This window comes from Neomonachus schauinslandi, chromosome 9 (assembly GCF_002201575.2).
Source record: "Neomonachus schauinslandi chromosome 9, ASM220157v2, whole genome shotgun sequence".
Taxonomy (NCBI): Eukaryota; Metazoa; Chordata; class Mammalia; order Carnivora; family Phocidae; genus Neomonachus; species Neomonachus schauinslandi.
In genome coordinates this window covers 126,303,284-126,326,197 of record NC_058411.1, presented here as the reverse complement: position 1 = coordinate 126,326,197, position 22,914 = coordinate 126,303,284, and the positions used below count along the sequence as shown (strand labels likewise).

The 22,914-nt window shown below is 46.7% G+C and overlaps 1 protein-coding gene across 1 annotated transcript in view; it reads right to left on the bottom strand.

The window, feature by feature from the left end:
* IGF1R (insulin like growth factor 1 receptor) overlaps window positions 1-22,907 on the bottom strand; it is a 299,888-nt gene extending 276,981 nt beyond the window's left edge. The window contains exon 1 of the mRNA XM_021680652.2: window positions 22,788-22,907. Coding sequence (XP_021536327.1) covers window positions 22,788-22,881 — 94 coding nt within the window. The 5' untranslated portion in view covers window positions 22,882-22,907. The remainder of the gene's footprint in view (window positions 1-22,787) is intronic.
* Between the last annotated feature and the right edge of the window lie 7 nt (window positions 22,908-22,914).

Sequence of the window (22,914 nt, the reverse complement as noted above, 5' to 3'; positions counted from 1 at the left end):
ATAGTACAACAGGAAGTAGAACTTCTGGGATCGGGATTTTGCTATTTATTTTTTCTTTCAATGGCTGCTTTTAGTAGAGAGAGAGAGAGAGAGTCTACAGGCATTACAAATCCTGGAAGCTATGAATCAGGAAGTGGGAACTGGCTGATGCTAAAATGGCCAGCCTGAAAATCCTGGCTCTTTTATGTAGTCAAGTCTCCAAGGCCAGGAATTTCAGAAATCTTAGGCATTTTGCATTATTTTCTGAATCTTAAAAGAGCTGAGACTTGAGAGAGAAAGGCCAGAGAAAATTAACCAGTAAGTAAGCCCCTAGCCTCTGGCTTCATGCCCCAACCACCACGCATACCTTGCCCCCATAATTAAAGGCTCAGTGGGAACTCGCTGTCTATAAATGGGGTTTTGTTTAAGATGCTGCTAAGTGCGGGGTGGGAAGGGGCTTGAGGCTGGTAATTTTGCACAGACAGAGCCTGCCCCCACGCTTCAGCCTCCTCAGTCCTGCCCCATGTTGAACCTTCGGAAGACCCATGACGCTAAACAGTTCCCATCTCAAAACAGCCACCAGTTGATTACGAATAATGGTCACTTTTGTTTTCGGGAGAGACGCTACCTGGATAGATCCTGCTAAATCTGAGTAACATCCAAAGGTCCATGGAGCAAAACTACATGAATGCGTGCAGCGGTGCAGATTCGAGGGGATGCTGCTCTCATTTTAGATCACCTGTTTCAAACGGAGCTCACTTTCTACAAAGACTACATTTGCATCAACCTGAGACACCCAACAAATGTCTGCACAGGAGTTTATTATGCTGATCAAGGGAAAAGCGAGTAATGTCATCCTTCTTCCAAAAGTAATAGCAACTCAATTCAGAAACTTATTCCTGTTCCAAAGTCCTAACAATCTGAATACCAGAAAGCTACCAGAGCTTGTAAAATATTCCCAATTATTTTCTCTAGATATCAAACATACCACCTCTACTAGCAAATTATATTAGATGACAGGTTTCTGAAAATGTTCACCTAGGTGGAAAGCAAAGGAAAAAAAGAAGGAAATAAAGTCATTTCCACTTGCTCCTGTCAGATATGATCATTTGGGAGGGCTTTTTTTTTTTTTTATGCAGGCATCCCAGTAAGTAAATGTGCCATAATCAAACAGGAAAATACAAACTGGAACATGCAGAATGAGGGCTTGCACGGATACACTAGGAAAGGGCCACAGAGGACCCCCGGACCTCTCATGTCCTCCATTAGATATTCACCACAACCTCCCCCAAAAGGCTCTGGGTTATTTCACAAAGACCACTAGCCTCCAGTTTATAGTATTTTAATTTAGCATAAATAAGAGAATTAGTCTTTAATAAACTCTTTTTGCCTTCAGGAAACAACCATATCCCTTAGCCTGGCCCCTGAGGACCCCCAAAACCGTTCCAAATTTGCCATCAGCCCACCCCCTGCCCCACTACTACCTCGATAAACCTTCCTCTCCCGCCTTTTTCTTCAAGCCCCACGCCACAGTGTGAAAGTCCTGACCTCAGCCCAGCCCCACAGGTAGGAATATCCTTCTGGTCCTCCAAGCACCTCTTCCATGAAGCCTCCAGGATCCCTCTGGGCGTTACGATCTCTTCCTCAACTTCCACAGCCGGTCCCCAGCCCGCTCATTCTGTTCTCATTCATAAAAGTGTCCTCATCCCAGCAGGCATGTGCTCCTTACCTTCTCAACCACACCATGAGCTCTTTTTAAGGCAGGGGCTGCATTGTGCGTCCCTGTCTACCTCCAGCAGGTCCCTGAATATCTAGGCTCTCCAACCTGTCTCTCTCTTCAGCTCCTACAAAACCAGATTCTCCCTACCTAGCTCATCTCAGCATCCCTTGGGCCCCTGACCTGCCCCTCTATCTTGTCTGCTCTGCAGCACAAGCAACACCAGATCCTTCTCCTCTCTTGCCCATGGCAGGCGAGTCCAAGTGCTATCATCAGCCCATGCTCTCACAGGCACCCCGGGCAGTACCAGTGGACATGCCCCAACACCCCTGCCAGGAGCCAGAGTACCCCTCTCTGCCCAGTGCAGCTTCCTCACCAGGCCGCCAACCTCCAGGCCCCGCTCAGGACGCAGAGCTGGGACACCCAGGTGGCCGCACGGCCGGGGCAGATGCCTACAGTCCGCACGCCTCCCTGGCAGGGCTGCTGAGAGGACTCAGGAAAGGTGGGTGTGAGTGCCTCCCCACTGCCCTCAGAAGAGTCGGGGTGGAGTTCCCAGAGCCAAGAAAAGGGGGGGGTCCCAGAGTTCCTGCTGCTGTCACGCTCGCTGCCCCCACATCCCGCTCCACCCACACACCTCGCCCTCAAACTTTCTCTCTCAGCTGAGAAGAATCCACAGCACCAGCCATGCACACATGACCCTCAGGACAACTTCCCTACCCAGACGAGGAAAAGGTGGCAAATCAGACCTGTATCCAGAGCCCAGGGAGGTTAAAAAAAAAAAAAAAGGATCATGAATTCCTCACAGTTAACTGACACGCATTCACTGAATATTCAAACGATAGTGGAGGTGAAGTTCAGGGAGAAAAGAGGAGGGGAAAACCTCACGTGGGCTTAGAGCCCCTTTATTTGATCCTGGCTTGTTTTCAGGCAGAGGAGGCTCCCAGAAGCACATTCAATGCTCCTTGCAGGTTCCAGGTCAGCAGGTAAAAGGGGCTAATGCCATCCTAAGGAAGCCCAGCCTGTCGGCAGCAACCCGCACGGAGAGATCCTCGCGGGCAGAAGCCTTAAGACTGTCTTTATCCGTCTCTAAACTGCTTGCAGGATTAACAAGAAGGCTTGATCGATACTGATTTTACTGTCATGGGAGTGACTCACCATTAAATCCTACCCAGCTTAAAACTCAGCTGTGAACAGAAACAAAACAACATAATAGCAGGGTCTGATTTAAAATAGCAAGTATGACTTGTAAACAGTTAATGCTTATAAACAATTAACAATCACCTCCCCAGCTTTCTGGATTTGCCTCGAAAGGAAGTACCAAGCAAGCACGCTGAAGCGGGTTACAGTCCTCCCTGGACCCCCTCCCACCCCCAACCCACTATGCTGGAGTCGGGTTTACAAAATAGACCCTGGGGAAGTTGAGATGAGCTCCTTTGAACTGAATTCCATACATCCAATAGGTGTGTGCTCACCAAGGAACTGAGCTTTCAAAAACTCAAAGTTAAGCTGTTCTGGAGTGTAATTCTCCTCTTTGCAGCTACTGCAGAGTTTAAAAGCAGCAACTTCTTTGTCCAAAAATGGGGGAAATGGGGTCATTTCCTGTGAGATTTCCCAGTAATTGTATTCCTCGCAAGCAGCATTCACTTTAAGAAAAGCAACGGGCTACACAGAAGACAAACTATACATTTCAAGCACTTGACCGGAGCATCAGAAGGCAAATGTGCTTAGTGCCATTTTTGAAAACATGCACTTTTAGGTACTGGACTCCACCGAAGGGTTCAAAATTAACCTGTAATTAACTCTCAAAATTGGCCAAGAATTTATATATAAACAGAGTCCTGGTCTTGAGAAGCCTTAGCTACAGCTCATTCCTCTGCCATTATGCTAAAGCCCTAAACCCGAATGGGATGGTAGTAGATGGTGGGGCCTTGGTGAGGTGATTAGGTTCAGATGAAGTCATGAGGATGGGCCCTTATGACGGGGTGAGTAGCCTTAGAAGAAGAGACAGAGACCAGAACTCTCTATCTCCCTCCCCCCGACCTCCCTCACGCTCTACCACATGACGGTCCAACAAAATGGTCACCTGTACATCCAGAAGTGGGCCCTCATCAGACACGGCATCTGCCAGCGCCTTGCTCTTGAACTTCCAGCCTCCAGAACTGTGAGAAATAAATGTCTGTTTTCTAAGCCATCCAGTCTGTGGTAATCTATGAGAGCAGCCCAAGCGGACACAGCCATCCCCATAGCTCTACAAGAGCATGTCGCCAACCTGGGGAAAAGGTGCACACACACACACACACACACACCCCTTGTCATGTGACAACACTGCCCACTCAGGGAAAGAGTGGTCACTTGGGCTTCTCAGGCTTGCTTCCAAGATGCAGGGAAAATGCCAGTCCAACGTCCGGACGCGGATGAGCTGTGCAGCCAGATTCCTCCCTCCCACAGGGCCCAGACTGAGAGGCTGCTACTCTGAATGGGGTGGAGAAAACTCTTTTTGCAGCCAGACAAGCTCAGCTACCTCCCAGTCTTGCTGGAATGGAGCAGGTCCAGACCTGAGCCCTGACTCCTGGTTAAACTAGAGGGTGACAACTCAGTACAAAGAACCAGCCCCAAGAGCATCTGCTGGAATGGTGGACAGACAGACCCAGCCTTTGACATGCACCACACGCCCTGTGCCACTCAGTGACATGTCCCTTGGGGCCTCAGTTTCTCTCTCTGTAAGGCGAAGGCTATGGCTCTTCTTTTGAGATGCTCCCGTTTTTGCCTACAGAGGTCAACCCCTTTCCTTCGGGGCTCCCTATGTAATGGGGGAGTCAGTGCACAACAAAAAAATTGAGCTGTGAAAACAAATGAAAAACTTCCAGTGTAATCAGTGAGGGAACCAAATATCTAAACAAATCTCTCTTTTGGAAAAATAAGGAAATGAAAAGCAATTACACATCACATGGCTGATTAGTAATAAATTTCATTTGTGACTAGATGGCATGAAAGTCTGACTCCTGACTTACTTTCCCTGAAAGGAAAACAGTATCTGCGATACTCTCTCATTATGGAAAACAAACCCATCCCCAGTGACTCAGCCCAAATCGACTTTTTTTTGGTGACCTCACACGTCCTCTACTGTGCTCCCATAACACCTGCAACAGCCCCAGCTTGCCCCCTCCCCCATGGCCACCCTGGGCAGGCACTGGTCTTCTCAAATCTGTCCCCCATCCCCCAACACAGTCCCACATGGTATATGCTCGCAGTTGAATCAATCAAGAAATAAGGTATTTTTTCTATCGTAGTAAAATAAATACAACATAAAATTTACCACTTTGGCCATTTTTAAGTGCACGATTCAGTGCTTGAATGTACATTCACACCACTAAATGACCACCACCACCCACCATCCACCATGGAACTCTTCATCTTGCAAAACTAAAACTCTAAACCAATCAGAATCTAAGTTCCCGGGGCGCCTGGGTGGCTCAGTTGGTTAAGCGACTGCCTTCGGCTCAGGTCATGATCCTGGAGTCCCTGGATCAAGTCCCGCATCGGGCTCCCTGCTCGGCGAGGAGCCTGCTTCTCCCTCTAACCCTCCCCCCTCTCATGTACTCTCTCTCTCTCATTCTCGCTCTCTCAAATAAATAAATAAATCTTTAAAAAAAAAAAAAAAGAATCTAAGTTCCCTTTTGCCACTCCCTTCAGTCCTTGCAACCACCATTCTACTGTCTGTCTCTATAAATCTGACGACTCTAGGCACCTCATATGAGTGGAATGATACAGTATTTGGTTTTTCATGACTAGCTTATTTCACTTAGCAGGATGTCCTCAAGCTTCATCCAAGCTGTAGCCTGTGTCTGAATCTCCTTCCTTTTTAAGGCTGCATAATATTCCATTGTGTGTATACACCACATTCTGTTTAACCACTCAAGCGACGGACACTTGGGTTCCTTCCATCTTTTGGCCACTGCAAATTGTTATTTGCTGCTATGAACATGGGTATGCAACCATCTATTCAGTTCCATGCTTTCAATTCTTGGGGGTATATACTAAAGTAAGGTTGCTGGATAAGACTGCAATTCTACATTTAATTTTTTTTAAAGATTGTATTTATTCATTTGAGACACAGAGATAGAGAGAGAGAGAGCGCGCATGAGCAGGGAAGAGGCAGAGGGAGAGGGAGAAGCAGGCTCCCCACTGAGCCAGGAGCCAGATGTGGGGCTCGATCCCAGAACCCTGGGATCATGACCGGAGCTGAAGGCAGACGCTTAACCATATGAGCCACCCAGGCGCCCTCTACATTTAATTTTTTGAGGAACCACCATACTGTTTTCCACGGTGACTACAGCATTTACACTCCCAGCAGCAATGCACAAGCGTTCCAATTTCTTCACATCCTTGCCAACACTTGTTATTTTCAATTTTTTGATAACCGCCGCCCAAATGAGTGTGAAATGGTATCTCATTGTGGCTTTAATTTGCATTTCCCTAATGACGGAGTAATGTGGAGCATCTTTTCATGTGCTTATAAAAAATAAGTTTTAAACCAAAGGAATTAACTCCTCCTCCTCAGAGAGCTTTTCTCACAAAAGAAAAGCACCATCACTTACTTTAAGTTGATTAAGTGGTTTGGATTCAAAATAACATTTCCCTTGGAAACATCACCATAGGTGATGGCCCCCCAGCAAGACCACCCAAGCCTACCTAATGAACTCTTGAAAGAAGACTATGCCTGAATCTCAATCCTGGGAAGTGGAGACCCTATATAACCCAAGGTTGCAGAGCAAGAGGGCAGTTCCTTCTCATTGTCCCAGAGGAAGGCTCTCCAGCAAAACATTTACTAACCAGGTGTCATTTCTTCTCTTTCCTCTTCTTCTTCTTCTTTTCTTTTTTTTTTTTTTTAAAGAAAGAGAGTACGAGCGAGTGAGCAGGGAGGGGGCAGAGGCAGAGAGGAAATCTTAAGCAGACTCTATGCCCAGTTGGAGCCCGACACAGGGCTTGATCTCACCACCCTGAGATCATGACCTGAGCTGAAATCGAGAGTCTGAAGCTTAACCGACTGAGCCACCCAGGTGTCCCACCAGGTGCCATTTCTGTGCTAGCTTCCCACCCCCTGACTAAAGCCTTCTCTGGCAGTCCCTGGCCCCAGACTCAGGGGACTCCCATCTCTGCAAGCAGGCTTTGACCAATAAGGGGCACAGATTCTCAATTTTCCCCACTTTCAATCTAAAATATTTTAGTTTTTCTGGATACATACATTCGTGCTTTTCAGACCCTGTGATCTAAATTTTGCCTGGGGATAGCACTCTCAGCCCCAACTACTCATGCCCTTGACCAGGCAGATCTGGTTCTTCCCTAGAAGGCCACTTGACCCCTAATTACCTGGCTGTCCCTGAGACAGGACGAGTGCTGGGAAGTACACTGTTCACACTACCATGTGAATGACTCATTTCTGTCATCTGGCCTGACACATGGGCTTTTGGGGGATCCAAATAATCCCTCTCCTGGAGGAGAATGTTTCATGCCCTTCTACAGAGGCAGAGGGGGTATTAGGAAGAGAAACTCAAGGGAAGGAGGCACACTTCCCAGAGACAGAGAAGCTGGACAGAACACTTCTGAAACGCCTCTAGGTATAAGAAAGCTAGAGAGTCTTTTTTTTTTTTTTTAAAGATTTTATTTATTTGACAGAGAGAGACACAGCGAGAGAGGGAACACAAGCAGGGGGAGTGGGAGAGGGAGAAGCAGGCTTACCGCAGAGCAGGGAGCCCAATGCGGGGCTCGATCCCAGAATCCTGAGATCATGACCTGAGCCGAAGTCAGATGACTGAGCCACCCAGGTGCCCCAAAGCTAGAGAGTCTTGATGTGAAGGTCAGAAAAGGCAAATGCAGTATGAGCAAAACACAGGAATCATACATACCCAGGAGGGCATCGATTTTAAGTAAACAACTTCTAATGTATAAATCCTCCATCCTTCATGACAATGACAGCCAATCCCTAATGGTCATGGCAGACACTCTGTTCTAAGGGACTGATGTGTATTCACTCATGAACACTTGTAACCACCTTCCGAGATGGGTGTCCTTATCATCATTTTACAGATGAGAAAGCTGGGGCAGAGACAGTAAACTAGGTGTCCCAGGAACAGCACAGCTGTAGACTTCTTGTTTGGAGAGGTTCCAAGCTCTCATTCAAATCTCAAAATGGAACCTGGACCATCAACCATGACTGGGGGAGAAAGCGTCTGGGACATGGCAGAAGGCCCGCCTTGCAGATGAAGAAAACACAGATCCGTTGAGATACTTAGGCTCTACCTGCTCAAACAGGCAGAAGATGATTTAAAATTCAGAATTCACTATCCTGATAGCAGAAAAGTAACGCAAAGTCCCCCGGGGCCACATGATGTCACCCTCCCAGGAAGCCTCCTGCTTTACTGCGTTTTGTAATGTTATTTGTCTGGTGAAAGCAGTTTCGGTCCTAGAACAGGCAGCACGAATCTCTGCGCACCAATTGCGGGCTAAGGACCGGCGACTGCTTCTCATCGAGAACTACAATGTGCCCAGTCGAGTTAAAAACATAAATCAATAGGAGTTAAAAAGCACCAGTAGCAAAGCCCAGACCTGGACGCAAAGTTGGCATCCTCTTTCAAACAAATCATTCCTCATTCCTCTCAGCCTGTGCGGTGAGGGTTGGAAATAGCCCTGCAAGATCTGCCAGCACTGCTGGGGGCGGGGGGCGGTGCACGTGGCGGGGGGGGGGGGGGGGGTTGGTATGGGCCGTTCCCCGACCGTCCCAGTCACAGGAAGCCAGGGCCAGGGCCAACTCAGGTCCACCCAACCCAGCTCAGATGGAAACAAGGGTCATCTCTCACCTGGCTTCCCGCAGCGCCCTTGGTGAGGAACGTGAGAGCGCTTCCCTGGGAAGGTTTTGCTACGAGAGGAAGTCTGGAGGCTGTAGGACTCCCAAGGTTGTAGCACCGGTCCTTGACCTTACCAGGTACCCCTGAGGCCCCTGACGAAGGTAAGTGCTCCTCCACGGGAGCTTTGCTTAAGTCCAGGGCGGCAGTTTCCAAAGGGCTCTGCTGCGTCAACTGCCCCACTGGGGACTGCTCCTCAGGGGTCCCCTTCATCCTCACCTTCACTGGTCTCCCCCCAACCCTGACCCCATCAAGATGCCAGAGCAGCCTCCCCAGCACCCTTCCACCAGTCCACTCCAGTGCTCAAAAGGCTTCAAAGCTCCCCACTGTCTACCCATTGCTGAGTCCCTTGGCGGGTACACTTGGTTCTAAGGCCCGGGTCCCCCCCGCCCAGCGTGCACCTCCACCGCAGCTCCACGGGCCCTGCCCTCCTGGAGCGCTGTCCCCTGAAACCCTGAGTCAGACTCCCTCAAGGCTTCTCAAGTTCCTCAGCCACTCAACGACCCCACCCCTACAGTTCACACACTTCTCCACAGCCTCAGTCAGCTGCCATAATTAAGCACTGAACACATGTGCCTGGGACCGTTCACCAGAATTTGACGGTCCCCAACTGGAGAGTAAGCCCCTTGAGGAGAGAGAAAGTAGGACACATGTTTTCCATATGCTCTCAGAGGAGGTGAGGCCATTGCGGGCCTGATGTCAAAAGCAGGGCTTTGTAACCTCCCCACCGCCCACCTTGTACCTTTCCTATTTTTTTTTTTTTAAAGATTTTATGTATTTGTGGGACGCCTGGGTGGCTCAGTCGGTTAAGCGTCTGCCTTCGGCTCAGGTCATGATCCCAGGGTCCCGGGATCGAGTCCTGCATCGGGCTCCCTGCTCCACGGGGAGCCTGCTTCTCCCTCTGCCTCTGCCTCTCTCTCTCTCTCTCTCATGAATAAATAAATAAAATCTTTAAAAAAAAAAAAAGATTTTATGTATTTGAGAGAGAGCAGGAGGGGGTGGAGGGGGAGAAACAGAGGGAGAAGGACAAGCAGACCCTGCACTGAGAGCAGAGCCCAACGCGGGGCTCAACCCCAGGACCCCGAGATCGTGACCTGAGCCGAAGTCAAGAACCGCATGCTTAACTGACTGAGCCACCTAGGCGCCCCCCTCCCCTCCTCTTTAAATGGGATATAACCTTGAATGTAAGGATCCACGGGAGCCAGCTGGGTTAACTTAAAGACAACTTCTCTTGTGGCTCAGAGATGCAGCCCGTTAGTGGTTCCAGAGGCCGAGCTGTGGCTTTGGACTTCATGAGTTTAAAATCGCACAGGGCATAAGGGAAAGGAGGTCCACCCTTGAGCGGTGATGCCCGGGGCTGGGGCTGGGACGAGAGCCGGAGTGCAGGAGCCCCTGCGAGAGGCCAGCAGGGCCGCCATGGCCTATGGAAAGGACACAGATAAAACCAGGTCTTTGTTGGATGCTTTCGACCTGCCGGTTCTGCTGGGCATCTCAGCGACGTTGGTGCTAATCCTCGTATTATCCCAAATATCCTGAACTACAGATGGGGACACGGAGGCCTGTAGCTCCCTTCCCCAGAAGCCTCCCTGCATCGGAGAGAGGGAGGCAGAGGTGTTTGAGCAGACGGAGCTTCAAAGGCAGTGCTCTGCACACGCAAACCCCACTGACATCGGCAGATGAAAGGCAGGTGCTGTACCAGCTTGTCCTGGTGAGTTCACACCCACCCTGTTGAACATTCACATGGCAACTTTACAAGATACTCTTTCACAAGGTACGCTTGAAATTAACATGCCAGGTTCAAATGATTATGTTTACATTTTCTGTAAGAAATATCCCGCCTCACCAGTCTCCTTGGGAGCATGAAGCTGTTAAGGATAATTTCTTAGGTGTTAATTAGTTTCAGGAGTCCTCTTCGCGCCATCCTAGACAAATAAACTTCCGGGGCTGGGCGGGGGGGAGGGGGCGGCCAGGGAGCTGACTCTACCTTCAGTCATTCCACAATGAGGCCAATCAAAGGCCTTCGCCAAAGCCCAAAAGGAAAGGGGGCGCTCAAGGGATGAGGAGCCTTTACGATTGGCTGCCGTCCCTGTCAGGATCCAAGGCAAAAGCTTCCTGGCCTCACCAAGAAATCGACGCAAGAAACAGAAGCAAATGTCTGTTCACAGTATTTCTGCTGGTTCCAACCAGACCTTCCAAAGACCTTCAGCTCTTTCTCCCTTGTGTCCTGGGATCTGAAGGCCATAAAGTTCATGAGAAGTGACCTAGGCCTGCCCTGTGATTCAGGAGAGCGAGAGCAAGTGGCCAGCATCCACCTGGCCCCAAGACTCCACCCAGGTCCTCCGCATCAGGCCGGGCCTGGACCACAACACAGCTGAGCCCAGCCTGACCGCCTGCCTTCAGTCAGGCACCCAGCACCACCATGGTTTACATGTGGCCCACTACCAACAACTGGTGGTGATGAATGACTCACTAAATCCTATCTGTAGGGAACTTACAGAACAAGGCCTCCCTCCACAGGGAAAGACTCACAAATAGCCTTTCCGGGAGTTTTAAGGTTTCTGTTCACCTCAATGTGCAAAAAGCCTGATGAAAGAATGATTTTATTTTATTTTTTAAAGATTACTCATTTTTATTTGAGAGTGAGCAGGAGGGAGAGGGAGAGCCAAGACTCTGTGCTGAGCGCAGAGCCCAATATGGGGCTTGATCTCACGACCCTGAGATCATGACAGCTGAAACCAAAAGTCGGACGCTCAACGGACTGAGTCATCCAGGCACCCTGAAAGAATGATTTTAAAGATAGTTTTATTGCTTTCAAGTTCTACATAGTAGTGACTAGGACAGTAAAATGTTTCCTCTGGCAAAGCTATAATGAAAAGATGATGATGAATTTGTTGTAAAGAGTGCTTCCAAGTGAGTGGGAGGGGGAGGTGAGAGGGGATTTACCCCCCTAAGAAGTCTTCTGTTTGAGGTCATCCTATGTGCCAGGCCACCGGGCCTTGTCCCAGGAATTCAAAGATGACCAAGGTACCATCATCCCCCTCCCCAACCACTGGGAGGAACAATATGGGGGCAATGTGCTAACAGAGCTACAGAGTGTCACAGGACCACCCTGCATGCACAATCCAGGCCATCAGAGAGGGTGAAATCGCAGCTAAAGCTTAAAGAAGTTTTCCAGAGGGCAAATTGGTAACATAGTTGTTTTAGGCAGAGGGGCTTTCACCTGCCAAGACAAAGAGACTTGAATGAGTACAGCCTGTTTGAGAAAGAGCTGAAGGAGTTGTTCAAAACATCTGAGATGATGGCACATTGCAGTCTTCTCTCACATAGCCAAAGAAATGATTTCCAAATTAAAAATAATAAAAAGCAATCACAGGGAAACGAGTCTAAAACTTTCGAGATGTAAAGGGGAATAACCACTATACACTAAGTGTCGTTGCAGCTAAGGAAGTCAGAAAGTAGATTCTCAAAATACCAAAAAAGCATGAAACCAAATACAGAAAAACACCTAACAAACTGCATCTGATGTGACACCTAACACCAGTAACTGAAGTGTCCATTCTCCATTAGGAACTCTGGCGAACATGCTAACTACATAAAATTGCCCAAGGCAACACCTATAAGAATGATAATTAAAGTGTTACCACATATTTCAATAGAGCAATGGGAAGTAAATCCTGCTTTATTTTTCAGAATGAATGAGTAGGGTTTATTTTCTTAATCTCTAATCTCAAAAGAAATATTTTAGAACTTTTTATTAAAGTCCTGTAGAAACACCTTCAATCCTGAATTGTGAAAGGTACGCTAGATGCAACAACTCTGTCAAAATTGTTTACAACAGCTAGGAAGACCCTAATTGTAGCTAATCCTTAAAGGAGTTGGCTGACACAGTACAGCAATCTTAATCCCAAACCATATCCCAATGGTTTCTACAGAAGCCTGCAGTCCCCACATTTTCCTGCAATCGGTTCCCAGGAACCAAGGCAGAAGGCAAAATAAGGGTCGGGGGTGGGGGGGTGGGGGGAGGGAATGTCGGGAGGGAGGAGGAGATTGCTATCTCCATCCTTGGGGCACCAGCTCAGTTAAATCAGTCACCAAACGGGCTGAATTTCTTTTCTGGCCACTAGGTGTCGCCTATGCATTAGTGAGGTGGGCAAAGCACACACTGGACACTTCAACGGCGCTGGCAGAAATGGGTAACTGGAAGAATTAGGGGAGAAGGTATAATGAACAGATCTCTGAAGTCAAAGGTGAACTACAGGGGTTTACCACTGTCCGCTGAAAAAAGGTAAATCATACTACTGAGCTTTAACGAGCCAAATGCATCTTGTTAAGCACTTTAACAAAATTTTTATTGTGGAACATTTATTGTAGGTCAGGCTTTATATCCATCACATGTCAATGACAAGGGCAGTCAAATACCTAGTGTGTCCTATATTCCTGGCACTATCCAAACAACACCTCTGTTCAAGAATGTCACATCCATAAGAGCAGTAACAAGCTGAAGTCTGAGGGGCTTAGTGTATGTTAGCCTCTCTTCTAAGCACTTGCATATGTCACTTAGTTTTTATAAAAAATGTACTAAGTAGGTTCCACTAAAATGACAGTTTCACAGACAAGGAAACTGAGACACAGGAAGATTAAGTAATTTGCCTGAGATCTTAGCTACTGAGGAGCTGAGATTCAAAGCAGGCTCTTTGGCTCCACTGCTCTTTACAGCCTCATAAAATGACAACAGCTCAGGTACAAGACAAAACAAATCACCACTGTTAACCAGCACAGTAGTGGTTATGAACTCAAAGGAGTAAGGGGCAAATTAGGTCTATAGAAGTTAGAGTAATCTGAAAAGCTTCATGAAGGAAGGGGAATCTGAGTTAGAAATGAAAGGATGTCATCTCAGATCTATTAAAACCACAGAAAGGTATTGGGGGAAATTAATTCCACCTCTAGATAGCTACCATCTGTGGGGCACCGGGGTGGCTCAGTGCGTTAAGAGTCTGCCCTCGGGGGGGGCCCCTGGGTGGCTCAGTCAGTTAAGCGTCTGCCTTCGGCTCAGGTCATGATCCCAGGGTCCTGGGATCGAGCCCCACATCGGGCTCCCTGTTCGGCGGGAAGCCTGCTTCTCCTTCTCCCTCTCCCACTCCCCCTGCTTGTGTTCCCTCTCTCGCTGTGTCTCTGTCAAATAAATCAATAAAATCATAAAAAAAAAAGAGTCTGCCTTCGACTCAGGTCATGATCCCTGGGTCCTGGGATGGAGCCCCACGTCAAGGCCCCTGGCTCAGCGGGAAGCCTGCTTCTCCCTCTCCCCCTCCCCCCTCTCATGTTCATGCGCTCTTTCTCAAATAAATAAAAAATCTTTACATAGCTAACATCCTGTCCCTACTTTATAGATCTGAAACCTAGAGATTTTTTTTAAATAAAAAACTCCATTCCCCAATGTTTCTGACTTTAGTTTTCTAAATACATTAGAAAATATTTTTATGTTGTTGTTTAATGAGAAAAGGAGAAAACTTCCCAATTATTTTAAGTGTCTACATTTCTGTTGAGACTCAAAAAAGTTAAATAACTTGTTCCGGGGTCAAAGACCTAATTGACAACAAAGAAACCAGAACCAGGTGACTCTGCTGTGTTCTAGAGTAGCACCTCCCACTATTCGGTATGGGGGTGGCAGGGCAGCAAAAAGGAAAAACATTCCAGACCATGAACGCAGCAGGAACAAAACCATGGAGACAGGACTGGCATGGCTTATTAACCTCAGAGCTAAAGCATGGGTGTTGGGGAGTGCTGGGAATTAACATAGGATCCCTACAGCACAGTCTTACTAAGGATGTATCACAGCCCAGTATGAGGAGTCTTGGACTTGATTCTTGGACCACAGTGCAGCATCACAAAAGGCACATGCTGCCAATTTGAGGCTGGCCAATCCATCAGACCAGAGAGAGGGCACAGGAGTCTAAGTGGCCAAAGCAGCTCAGAGGCCTGCAGAGCATCTCCTCGGAGAGATGATGCAGGCCTGGCCTGGACCAGGGTGGAGCCGGAATCAGGAGCAAATCTAAATGATTTCAAGGGACTCAGTGAGGTAGAAAGGAAACATTCGATTAACCAGTCTCCCCAGAAAAGAATGGGTTGAAGAACTAAAATGTAGAAATCCCATCCTGATCCAACATTCACTGTTGGAAATCTTATTGAGGTACATGTTAGAAAGAAAATCCCAACTATATCTCCCAAACATGTAAAGCGATTGATACCAAAAGAATTTCCCGTAACCAAACTATACCATAATGTTGCGACCTAACATATGCCGTGAACTCATTATCCACGGAAATCAGACAACAGAGCAAAGGAAAGCTGAACAGCAGATCTTCCTCTGTCACTGGTCTCTTTGTTCATTTGTTTTCATGGCAATCTGTGCTTCTCTTTCAAATCCTGAGTCCGTGAGCTTGTGTATCATCCCACAATTACGAGACCCAGGAAAAAAAGATGGGGAGAATAAATTTAGGACAACACAGATAAATCTGAGCACATCTGATGAAGATTTTACAATCTAAATAAAGCTAATGACTTAAAGAACTGTTTGCCACCTGATAGCGCAGGTGGTTCATGGACCTCACACCTTGGCTTTCTCTAGGCTTCCTACTTTTTTCCAGGAAGTTATTAAAAGTCACTCAGATACTTCAAATTTGGGGAAAACTGTTATGCATAAACTCCTCTCTCCCTAATTATCATCAGACTTCTGTTCCTTAACTATTCACTAAAGCTATTAACTAAAATTTGCCTGACCCAAATTGGTGCTGTCTCATTTACTTAGTCAAATATGTATTTCCAATATCAATTTTAGAGAGACAAACCACCCACTGACTGTATTTTTACAGGAGAGGACAAGCGGAAAGTAGGCATCCAAAATATCTCAGGAAAATTTAAAAGTTCTGCTCTATAAAACATTTAAGCTTTAAGGCTGTCAAAATATATGTTCTCCCATGTCAAGAGTAATTCAAACGGCAGTATGCATACACCTGAATTACCAAACTGACAAATAATCCCAAAGCCAGTTTAAAGAAAGTTAGTGCCAGGTTAAAAAGAAAGTAGCCATACAAAAGTATACAAGACTGAAATAACGTATTTAAAACTGTCAAAATTTGAATGAATGGAATGGAAACACACACACACACAATTTTGCATAGCATTTTTATTATATAATTATTACTGAAGTAGATGCCTGTCTTGTTAAGGGGGCTAAGAGAGTGAGGAGTGAAATAAAAGAATAAAGTTTCAACCACCATCCCCCTTCCACCGTCTCCCCCCACCCACCACCACCACCGCCAAGACCTTCTGGACCAGGAATAGAATATTGCTAAAGTCTTTAAATATAAATGCTTCTTTAAAAAATCCAGATTATAATGTAAGCAATTTAAGGCAGGCATGGCTCTCTCGGCAATATTTGGTGGCATCAGTCATATGCATCTCCATGTGGCTAAGCCACCAAACTATTTCAAATAAGAAAGTATGAGCTGCAAGACCATCAGCCACCCTATGTGGGCAAAGTCACTCAGCTCCATGGACGCATCCCCAGCAACTTACAAAGTAGGCCATCACCAGCACTTACCAAGGAGAGGATAAATATGAGAATCAAGTCAGTCCCCACATCCCTACTTACTTTTCCCAGTCATAAATAACAGCAACAATACACTGTAAAAGTTATGGCAATCGTAGGCATTCATCCCTCATCATAAAAGAAACTACTTTCTGTTATGTTCCAGTAAGATCTGAATAGCAACCTGTAAGTTTAAAAATTCTTTGTAGTCAGGGCACAAAAAAGAAAGAAAAAATATAAGCCTTGCTTACTAGTTTGTTTCTTTAGTGTTCTCAATAAATATAGCAAGTGATTTCTATGGTTTGACTCATACCTTGAAAAATGCATGCAAAATAGTTTATGGTATCAGAATGAATTTTTAAACTTAAAGACCTGAGTCCAGTAAGTGTTCAACGTGTATTTACTGAGAAAGCTCAGGGAGGGGAAAAAAAACTATTTCTCAATTCAATAAATATCATTATTTCCTTAAGATTTTGAAATGAATCAATTTCATAAGCCATCAGTGAAATTGGCATAACTGAAAAAAAGTAGGGATAGCTTCAAAACTGATTATCTGGGACTTTACAACATGAGGAAAATGGACGCTTTCAAAGTTGAAAACAATCTAGTCTTCCAAAGTTCAAAAGTCTCAAAATCAAAGGTATTGTTACCATTGTGAGTCAAAGAATGGCCATCAAAATTTAACAAAAGAAACAAACTCCATCATGCCAAGGGAATATGCATCTATTGCCATTAACAAGCTGACTTGTTTTTCAAGATCCTTTGTTTACTCACCATTTTATACCAAACATTTGCCCTTTTCTTAGAACAAATCAGTTTTTACCAATCCTTGGAGTTGGGAGGGGGAGGGGTAATACATCTCTCAAAGTTTTAATCTTTCCAAATACACTGAAAATCAGTTATGCTCCCCATATGTCAACAAGTCTCAATGTGCACAAACATCAGGACCCCCCCACCTCAAGCTTAAGCCAAATCTTTTTTTTTTTTTTTTAAGATTTTATTTCTTTTTTGACAGAGAGACACAGCGAGAGAGGGAACACAAGCAGGGGGAGTGGGAGAGGGAGAAGCAGGCTTTGCGCCTAGCAGGGAGCCCGATGCGGGGCTCGATCCCAGGACCCTGGGATCATGACCCGAGCCGAAGGCAGACGCTCAACGACTGAGCCACCCAGGTGCCCCATATCTTTAGAAATAACAGGAAAACCTCCTCTTGATAATCTGAGGCCAAACACCATTTTCAAGGGTTGGGGGGGGAGGGGGGGTCAGAGTGCTTCATTCATTATTCACTTTGTTGTCTTTAGAGTGTTCAGAATTTTCCTTCAGAACAATCTCAGAGAAATCGAGAAACTATACCACATGCATGGGTGCAACCATTATATATTTAGTACAATTCAGAGGAGGGCATCTCTTGGACTCAGATAGCACCTATCATAGGTTGGCTAAGAAAAGCTGTTCAAAGCAAGTTGACACAGATACCCCTCCATATGATTTTTAAATGAACTGTGAAAACAAATCGAAGTAAATCACAACCCAGAGAGAAACATGGCTTCTACTTTTTAGATTAAAAAAAAAAAAATTCAAGATTTAACTGCCTCCTCATTCTTCTTACCCCTTCACACCTTTAAAAACAGCGAGTTCTTTTAAATTATAAAGCCTTACAATTTAGAAAGTTTCCTAATAATTTCCAGAAAGCTAAGCAATGTGTAAATCCAGAACAGTTCCATCTTCCTTACAACTCAAAACACGCTGTGCAGCATTCATGTACACACCTGTAACTCCTAACGTTTTGGCAAAAGGTAACTGCAACACTCCATACTTTTAATCACAATTGTCATAACCAATGTTCTCCCAAAGCAGCGAGGCTGAGCAAAGATGAGTGAATGTGTCCAATGTGTCATGGCCTGCCATGCCACTGCAATCGGAGGTAGTATGTTAAAGTGGCAAAAACGGTACAACACAGGGCTCGAGAAGATTCAGCAACATTGGTTTACTTTGTATCTTAAGTCTGTAGATATGTTTTTAAAGAGCCTTTAAAATGCTGTTTGCTGTCGATTTGAAAACTGCCTATCCTGTGTTGAGTCTAAAAAAGATCTGAATGTCCAAGCAACTTTGTTTCATGAAGGAGTTTATAAAATGCCCCAAGGGCAAAAGCAAAGTCCTCTTTCTTTGTAAGCTTACGCATTGCCTAGCACAGGGTCCAGCTTTCATGCAGAAGGTGCCCAATAAGTGCTGGTTGGATTCGGTTGCTTCTCGAAGCACATTTTCACAAAACAAATGAAACCAGATTTAAAAGGAAGCTACTGTCCCTTGGGGGCTCCCCTTGGCAAAACTCTAAGGCAACAAGTGAAAATGATACAGTTGATTTTCATCACAGCCCTGATCTTGCAACAATAAGGACAGGAAACATTTTTATTAGTAAACTAAACCTTAGACAAAGACCAAAAACAAAAGTAAACAACAATTATTCTCTACGCCTTTTCCTATTAAAAGGCCAAGGTAAGCCTGGAAAAAGGCATAACTGTTTAAAAACAAAACTGCCTTTGCTCTATTTTTAAATCATTTGTTCCATGAGAAATTTTAAATTTAAAAAAATTACTGTATGCCTGCAACCACTGCTATCTCTTACAAAGATTCTGTTTCCTGCTCAGATTCTGGAGCTTTTTACAAAATAAAATGAGCAACAAAGAAAAACCCACCACATTCATCCTCGGTCTTCACTACCAAAGTAGTTAATATTGGATGTCAAAAAAAAAAAAAAAGAAAAGAAAGTGGAAATTCTTTACCACCTTAAAACAGTACATTATTTCTTTGTTGGAAAACATAAGAAAACTGGAAACACAAAAAAAGCCATCCAGACCCGGCTCCTAAACTTTAATCTTGGAAAAACCAACTCCGTTTCAGATGCAATGAAGGATTTTACTGTCACAAATCTGACTTTCACTAGCATTTGTGTTTCTTTAATCCAACCCCCTAATCCTTAACTTGAGCTATGTGGAACCAAGATTTTTTTTTTTCCCTTCTCCATGTCTCCTGTGGCCTTGAATCCCTGCTGCTGATAGAACATCAGCCATAGGTTTGTTGTACTGCTATAGGGCATGGATCTGAAAAACTCCACAAATAAAAAAGAGACAGACACCAACCTGCTGGACAAATTTACTTAATAATTTTAATCTAATCTCTATGTTCAAAGGAACACAATGCATTCTTGTCGACCTCGGCACATCTCTACCAAAAAACACAACAGGTTTATTGGGATATAATTCGCATGCCATAAAAGTCACTAATTTAAAGTGTACAATTCGATGGGTTTTAGTGCAGTGTTGTACAATCATCACCACAATCTAATTTTAGAACATTTTCATCACCCCCAAAGAAACCCCATACCCATTAACAGTCACTCCCTGTTCCCACCTTCCCGCCCCCCACACAACCACTAATCTACTTTCAGTCTCTACGGATTTGCTTATTCTGGACTTCATATAAATGGAATCATACAATATGTGGTCTTCTGTGATTGACTTCTTTCACTTAGCACTTTGTTTTTAAGGTTCTTCCAGTCAACCTTAGCATATTTCTTAAGGTTGGATTTTTCTAATCCTTCTGACAAATCAAACATATAACCTTTTAAACTCCAAATCCTGACCCACACCCCATCCCTACTCAAAAGTACCATTTACTTGCTAGTTCCCTCTAGAGAGTCTAAACTATAATTTGCTATTTAGGTTCTTTCCAACTTCTTATTCTGGGCTCTTCCTCTGGTGATAAAACACCAACTTCTTTAAACACCAACCTTTCACATACCTACATTTCTCTGACAATAGGATATGACTGTGCCTGGGGCAGAAAGATGACTGAATCCTTTTAATGAGATGGCCACAATCTGTTTGAAGTGAATATGGATTTTTAAAAAGAAGAGTTCTGAAGAAGAAGCCATCAGATGATCTACCACTCATAACTTCCAAGACTCCCTTCTTTAGATGCTCTGTTCACATTATGTTGATATAAAACAAACATATCTGCATGACTTCATCTGCCTCAAAAACTTCTAAATCTAAGTTAAAGATTTAAAAGAAAATCACCCTACTGCTGTAGGTTTCAGTGTTCAAAGACTAAACACTAATCCTTAAATATGCAAACACAATAGGAACCAACACCATCCCAATTTTTATCACTATCCTAGACAGCCAAAAGAATTACCTATCTCTGATTGGATTCAGTAGTTTATTTCCATCAGAGTTAAGTCTTCTACCACCTTTCTGACTAAAAAGCAAACACATGCTAACACTGAGCTTATCATTTTCTCCTGAAAACTTCAGAGCCGTGGGAAGGAGCAGACACTGAGTGAGGACTTGGACGAACCAAATGGGGAGTCAGAGTGCCTTCTGGCCATCCATCAGGTTTTCAGGAACCAACAATTTTCAAGGGATCCTTGAGAAAAAAACTTTGGTCTCTCAGTAGCATGAAAAATGCCCCTTCTCCTCCTGTTTTTTCAAGAAAGAACTGCCTTTCACAAAAAGCATTTTTTCATGAAGATCACTCCAAACAAGACATCCCATTTTAAAATGCCCGACTCCTTCCTCAAGAAGCAAGGCCATCATTGCTGTTGTGAATTTCGGAACTTACTAACGTTAAATAATAAAACTAGAGACACTACACACTTCGGTAACATGCCATAAAAAAATTGATTAGCTCTCCTGTGTCTTCTAAACTGTGTTTAGCTTTTAGAGGCTAGAAACCCTGTCCTGTCCCCCCCGCCCCCCAAACACCATCTGTAATCCTTAGAAGGGAGCCGAAAGCCTTTCATCCAATCCAGTGAGCTGAAAGTTTAGAAAACAAAGAGCAGGAGAGCTCAGATTTGTGGAAGGTCCGGCCTCAATCTGCGACTTACTCCATGTAGTAAACACCAGTTCTTTAAAAATCTCCTCTTACTCCATCATGGACTCATTTCTTACAAGACACTTAAGAAGGGTTTGTTTACACAAACAGCCTTTCCGAATCGCCCCTGTGATGGGGCCAGACCGCCCCCACCCCCCGCCGCCACCGCCTCCCGGTTCTCACCCTCACTCTTCAAGGCTCGGTCGTGATTTTTTAAAAGTTAATTGGCACCACCTGCATACCCTCGGCAAACATTACTCACCAACACGCCCTCACCGTTCCCAGCCCCAGTTCTACGACTGTATTTAAACTTTCGTCGTGTTCAAATTACCCTACCATCGCGACAATGCTAGGAAACCACGTTTCAATTTTTTGAGTATGGAACCCCCTCCCTCGCCTCCCTCCACACACCGTGGGGCCCTAAGTTCTCCCTCCCTCCCTCCCTCCCTCCCCGCACTTCCCTACCCCTACCCGACGCTATCAAAACCAAAGCTATCAGATTGCAAGCGATAGCGAGCGTGCAGCGATATTGCTTATTAACTTTGTACAACGGAAGTGCGGGGCGGGGGCGGGGGGTAGGCAGTGCCACACAACCCCGGCCACAAAACCAAGGCGAGGGCTCTGCGCTCGCAAAACAAAACACCCTCCCGCCCACCTCCTCCGCTGCCGCAGACCCTGGCGCTCCTTAAACCACGGCGCACGACACCTCTCGCCAGGGCCAGGCGCCTAGGTGTCCCCGAGTGGCCGTGTGGCGACAGCTACAGCCCCGCGTTGCGAGCACGTGTGTGGAATTGCACGTCGACTCGGACCACACACCCACTCCAGCACAGTCGGATGCTGCCCGACCACCCCCAGCCCCGCCAGGAGCAAGAGAGGCGTCTACCCGCGGATAGCAACTGGGTTGAAGAAAATCCCAGAACCCTCTTAACTAGTGGCCCAGACTCGCTCCCCGGAAAAGCCAGACTGATGTAGAGCCCCCGACCTAGCTGTTTTCCAGGGGAGGGGGGTGCTAAGCGGGAACGCTCCCCCCAACCCTTGAGCGGCACAGGGCAGCCGCGGGAAGCCGAAGCCGGGGGCAGGTAACCCGCCAAAGATCCGGCGAAAGTGACGGGAAGGGAAAGGCCAGGATCCCAAAACGCCCGAGGGGCCAGGCGCGTTGGCGACGAGAGGCCGAGCTGGGAGGTTTGGAAACGTGTCCTGGGGCTGCGGGGCCTCTCCGCCGGGCGCCTCCCCCTGGAACACCACGGCCGGTGGGATCCCCGACCCCCGCCCCCGGGCACCGTGTGTGCCCCAGCAGCGAGGGCCCCGCGCGGCCGCGGGAGCTGTCACCGCCGTCTGCGCGCCGCGCGGGGGCCAGCTTTCTGTGCGGAGTGGCCCGCGCGCCGGGAGGGGGTGAGGTGTGGGTGGCGGGGCCCGGGCCGGCGCGAACTTCCCCGACGGAGTCCCAGCGCGGGCACGAACGCAGCCCAAGACAACCGGCCCGCGGGGCAGGGCTCTCGGGACAGCGAAAAGAGAAAGCCCCCGAGGCCCTTCCCGTGCGAGGGTGCGCTGAACTGGGGCCCCGGGGCCGCTCCGGCCTTCCGGCCGAGCCCCTCCGCACCCCGCCCCGCCGCTCCCGACCCCGGGGGCCCGACAGCTGCGACAGTGGCAACTCGGGTTTCGCAAACAGGGCGCAGCCCCTCGGAGGAAAAGTTCCCGCAGTGGCCGCGGGCGGCGGGCACATACTCACTTTCTCCACTCGTCGGCCAGAGCGAGAGCGCGGCGGAGAAAAACAGGAGCCCCCACAGCGAGGTCGGGGACCCTCCTCCGGAGCCAGACTTCATTCCTTTTATTTGAGACGAAATTCCCCTCTCTCG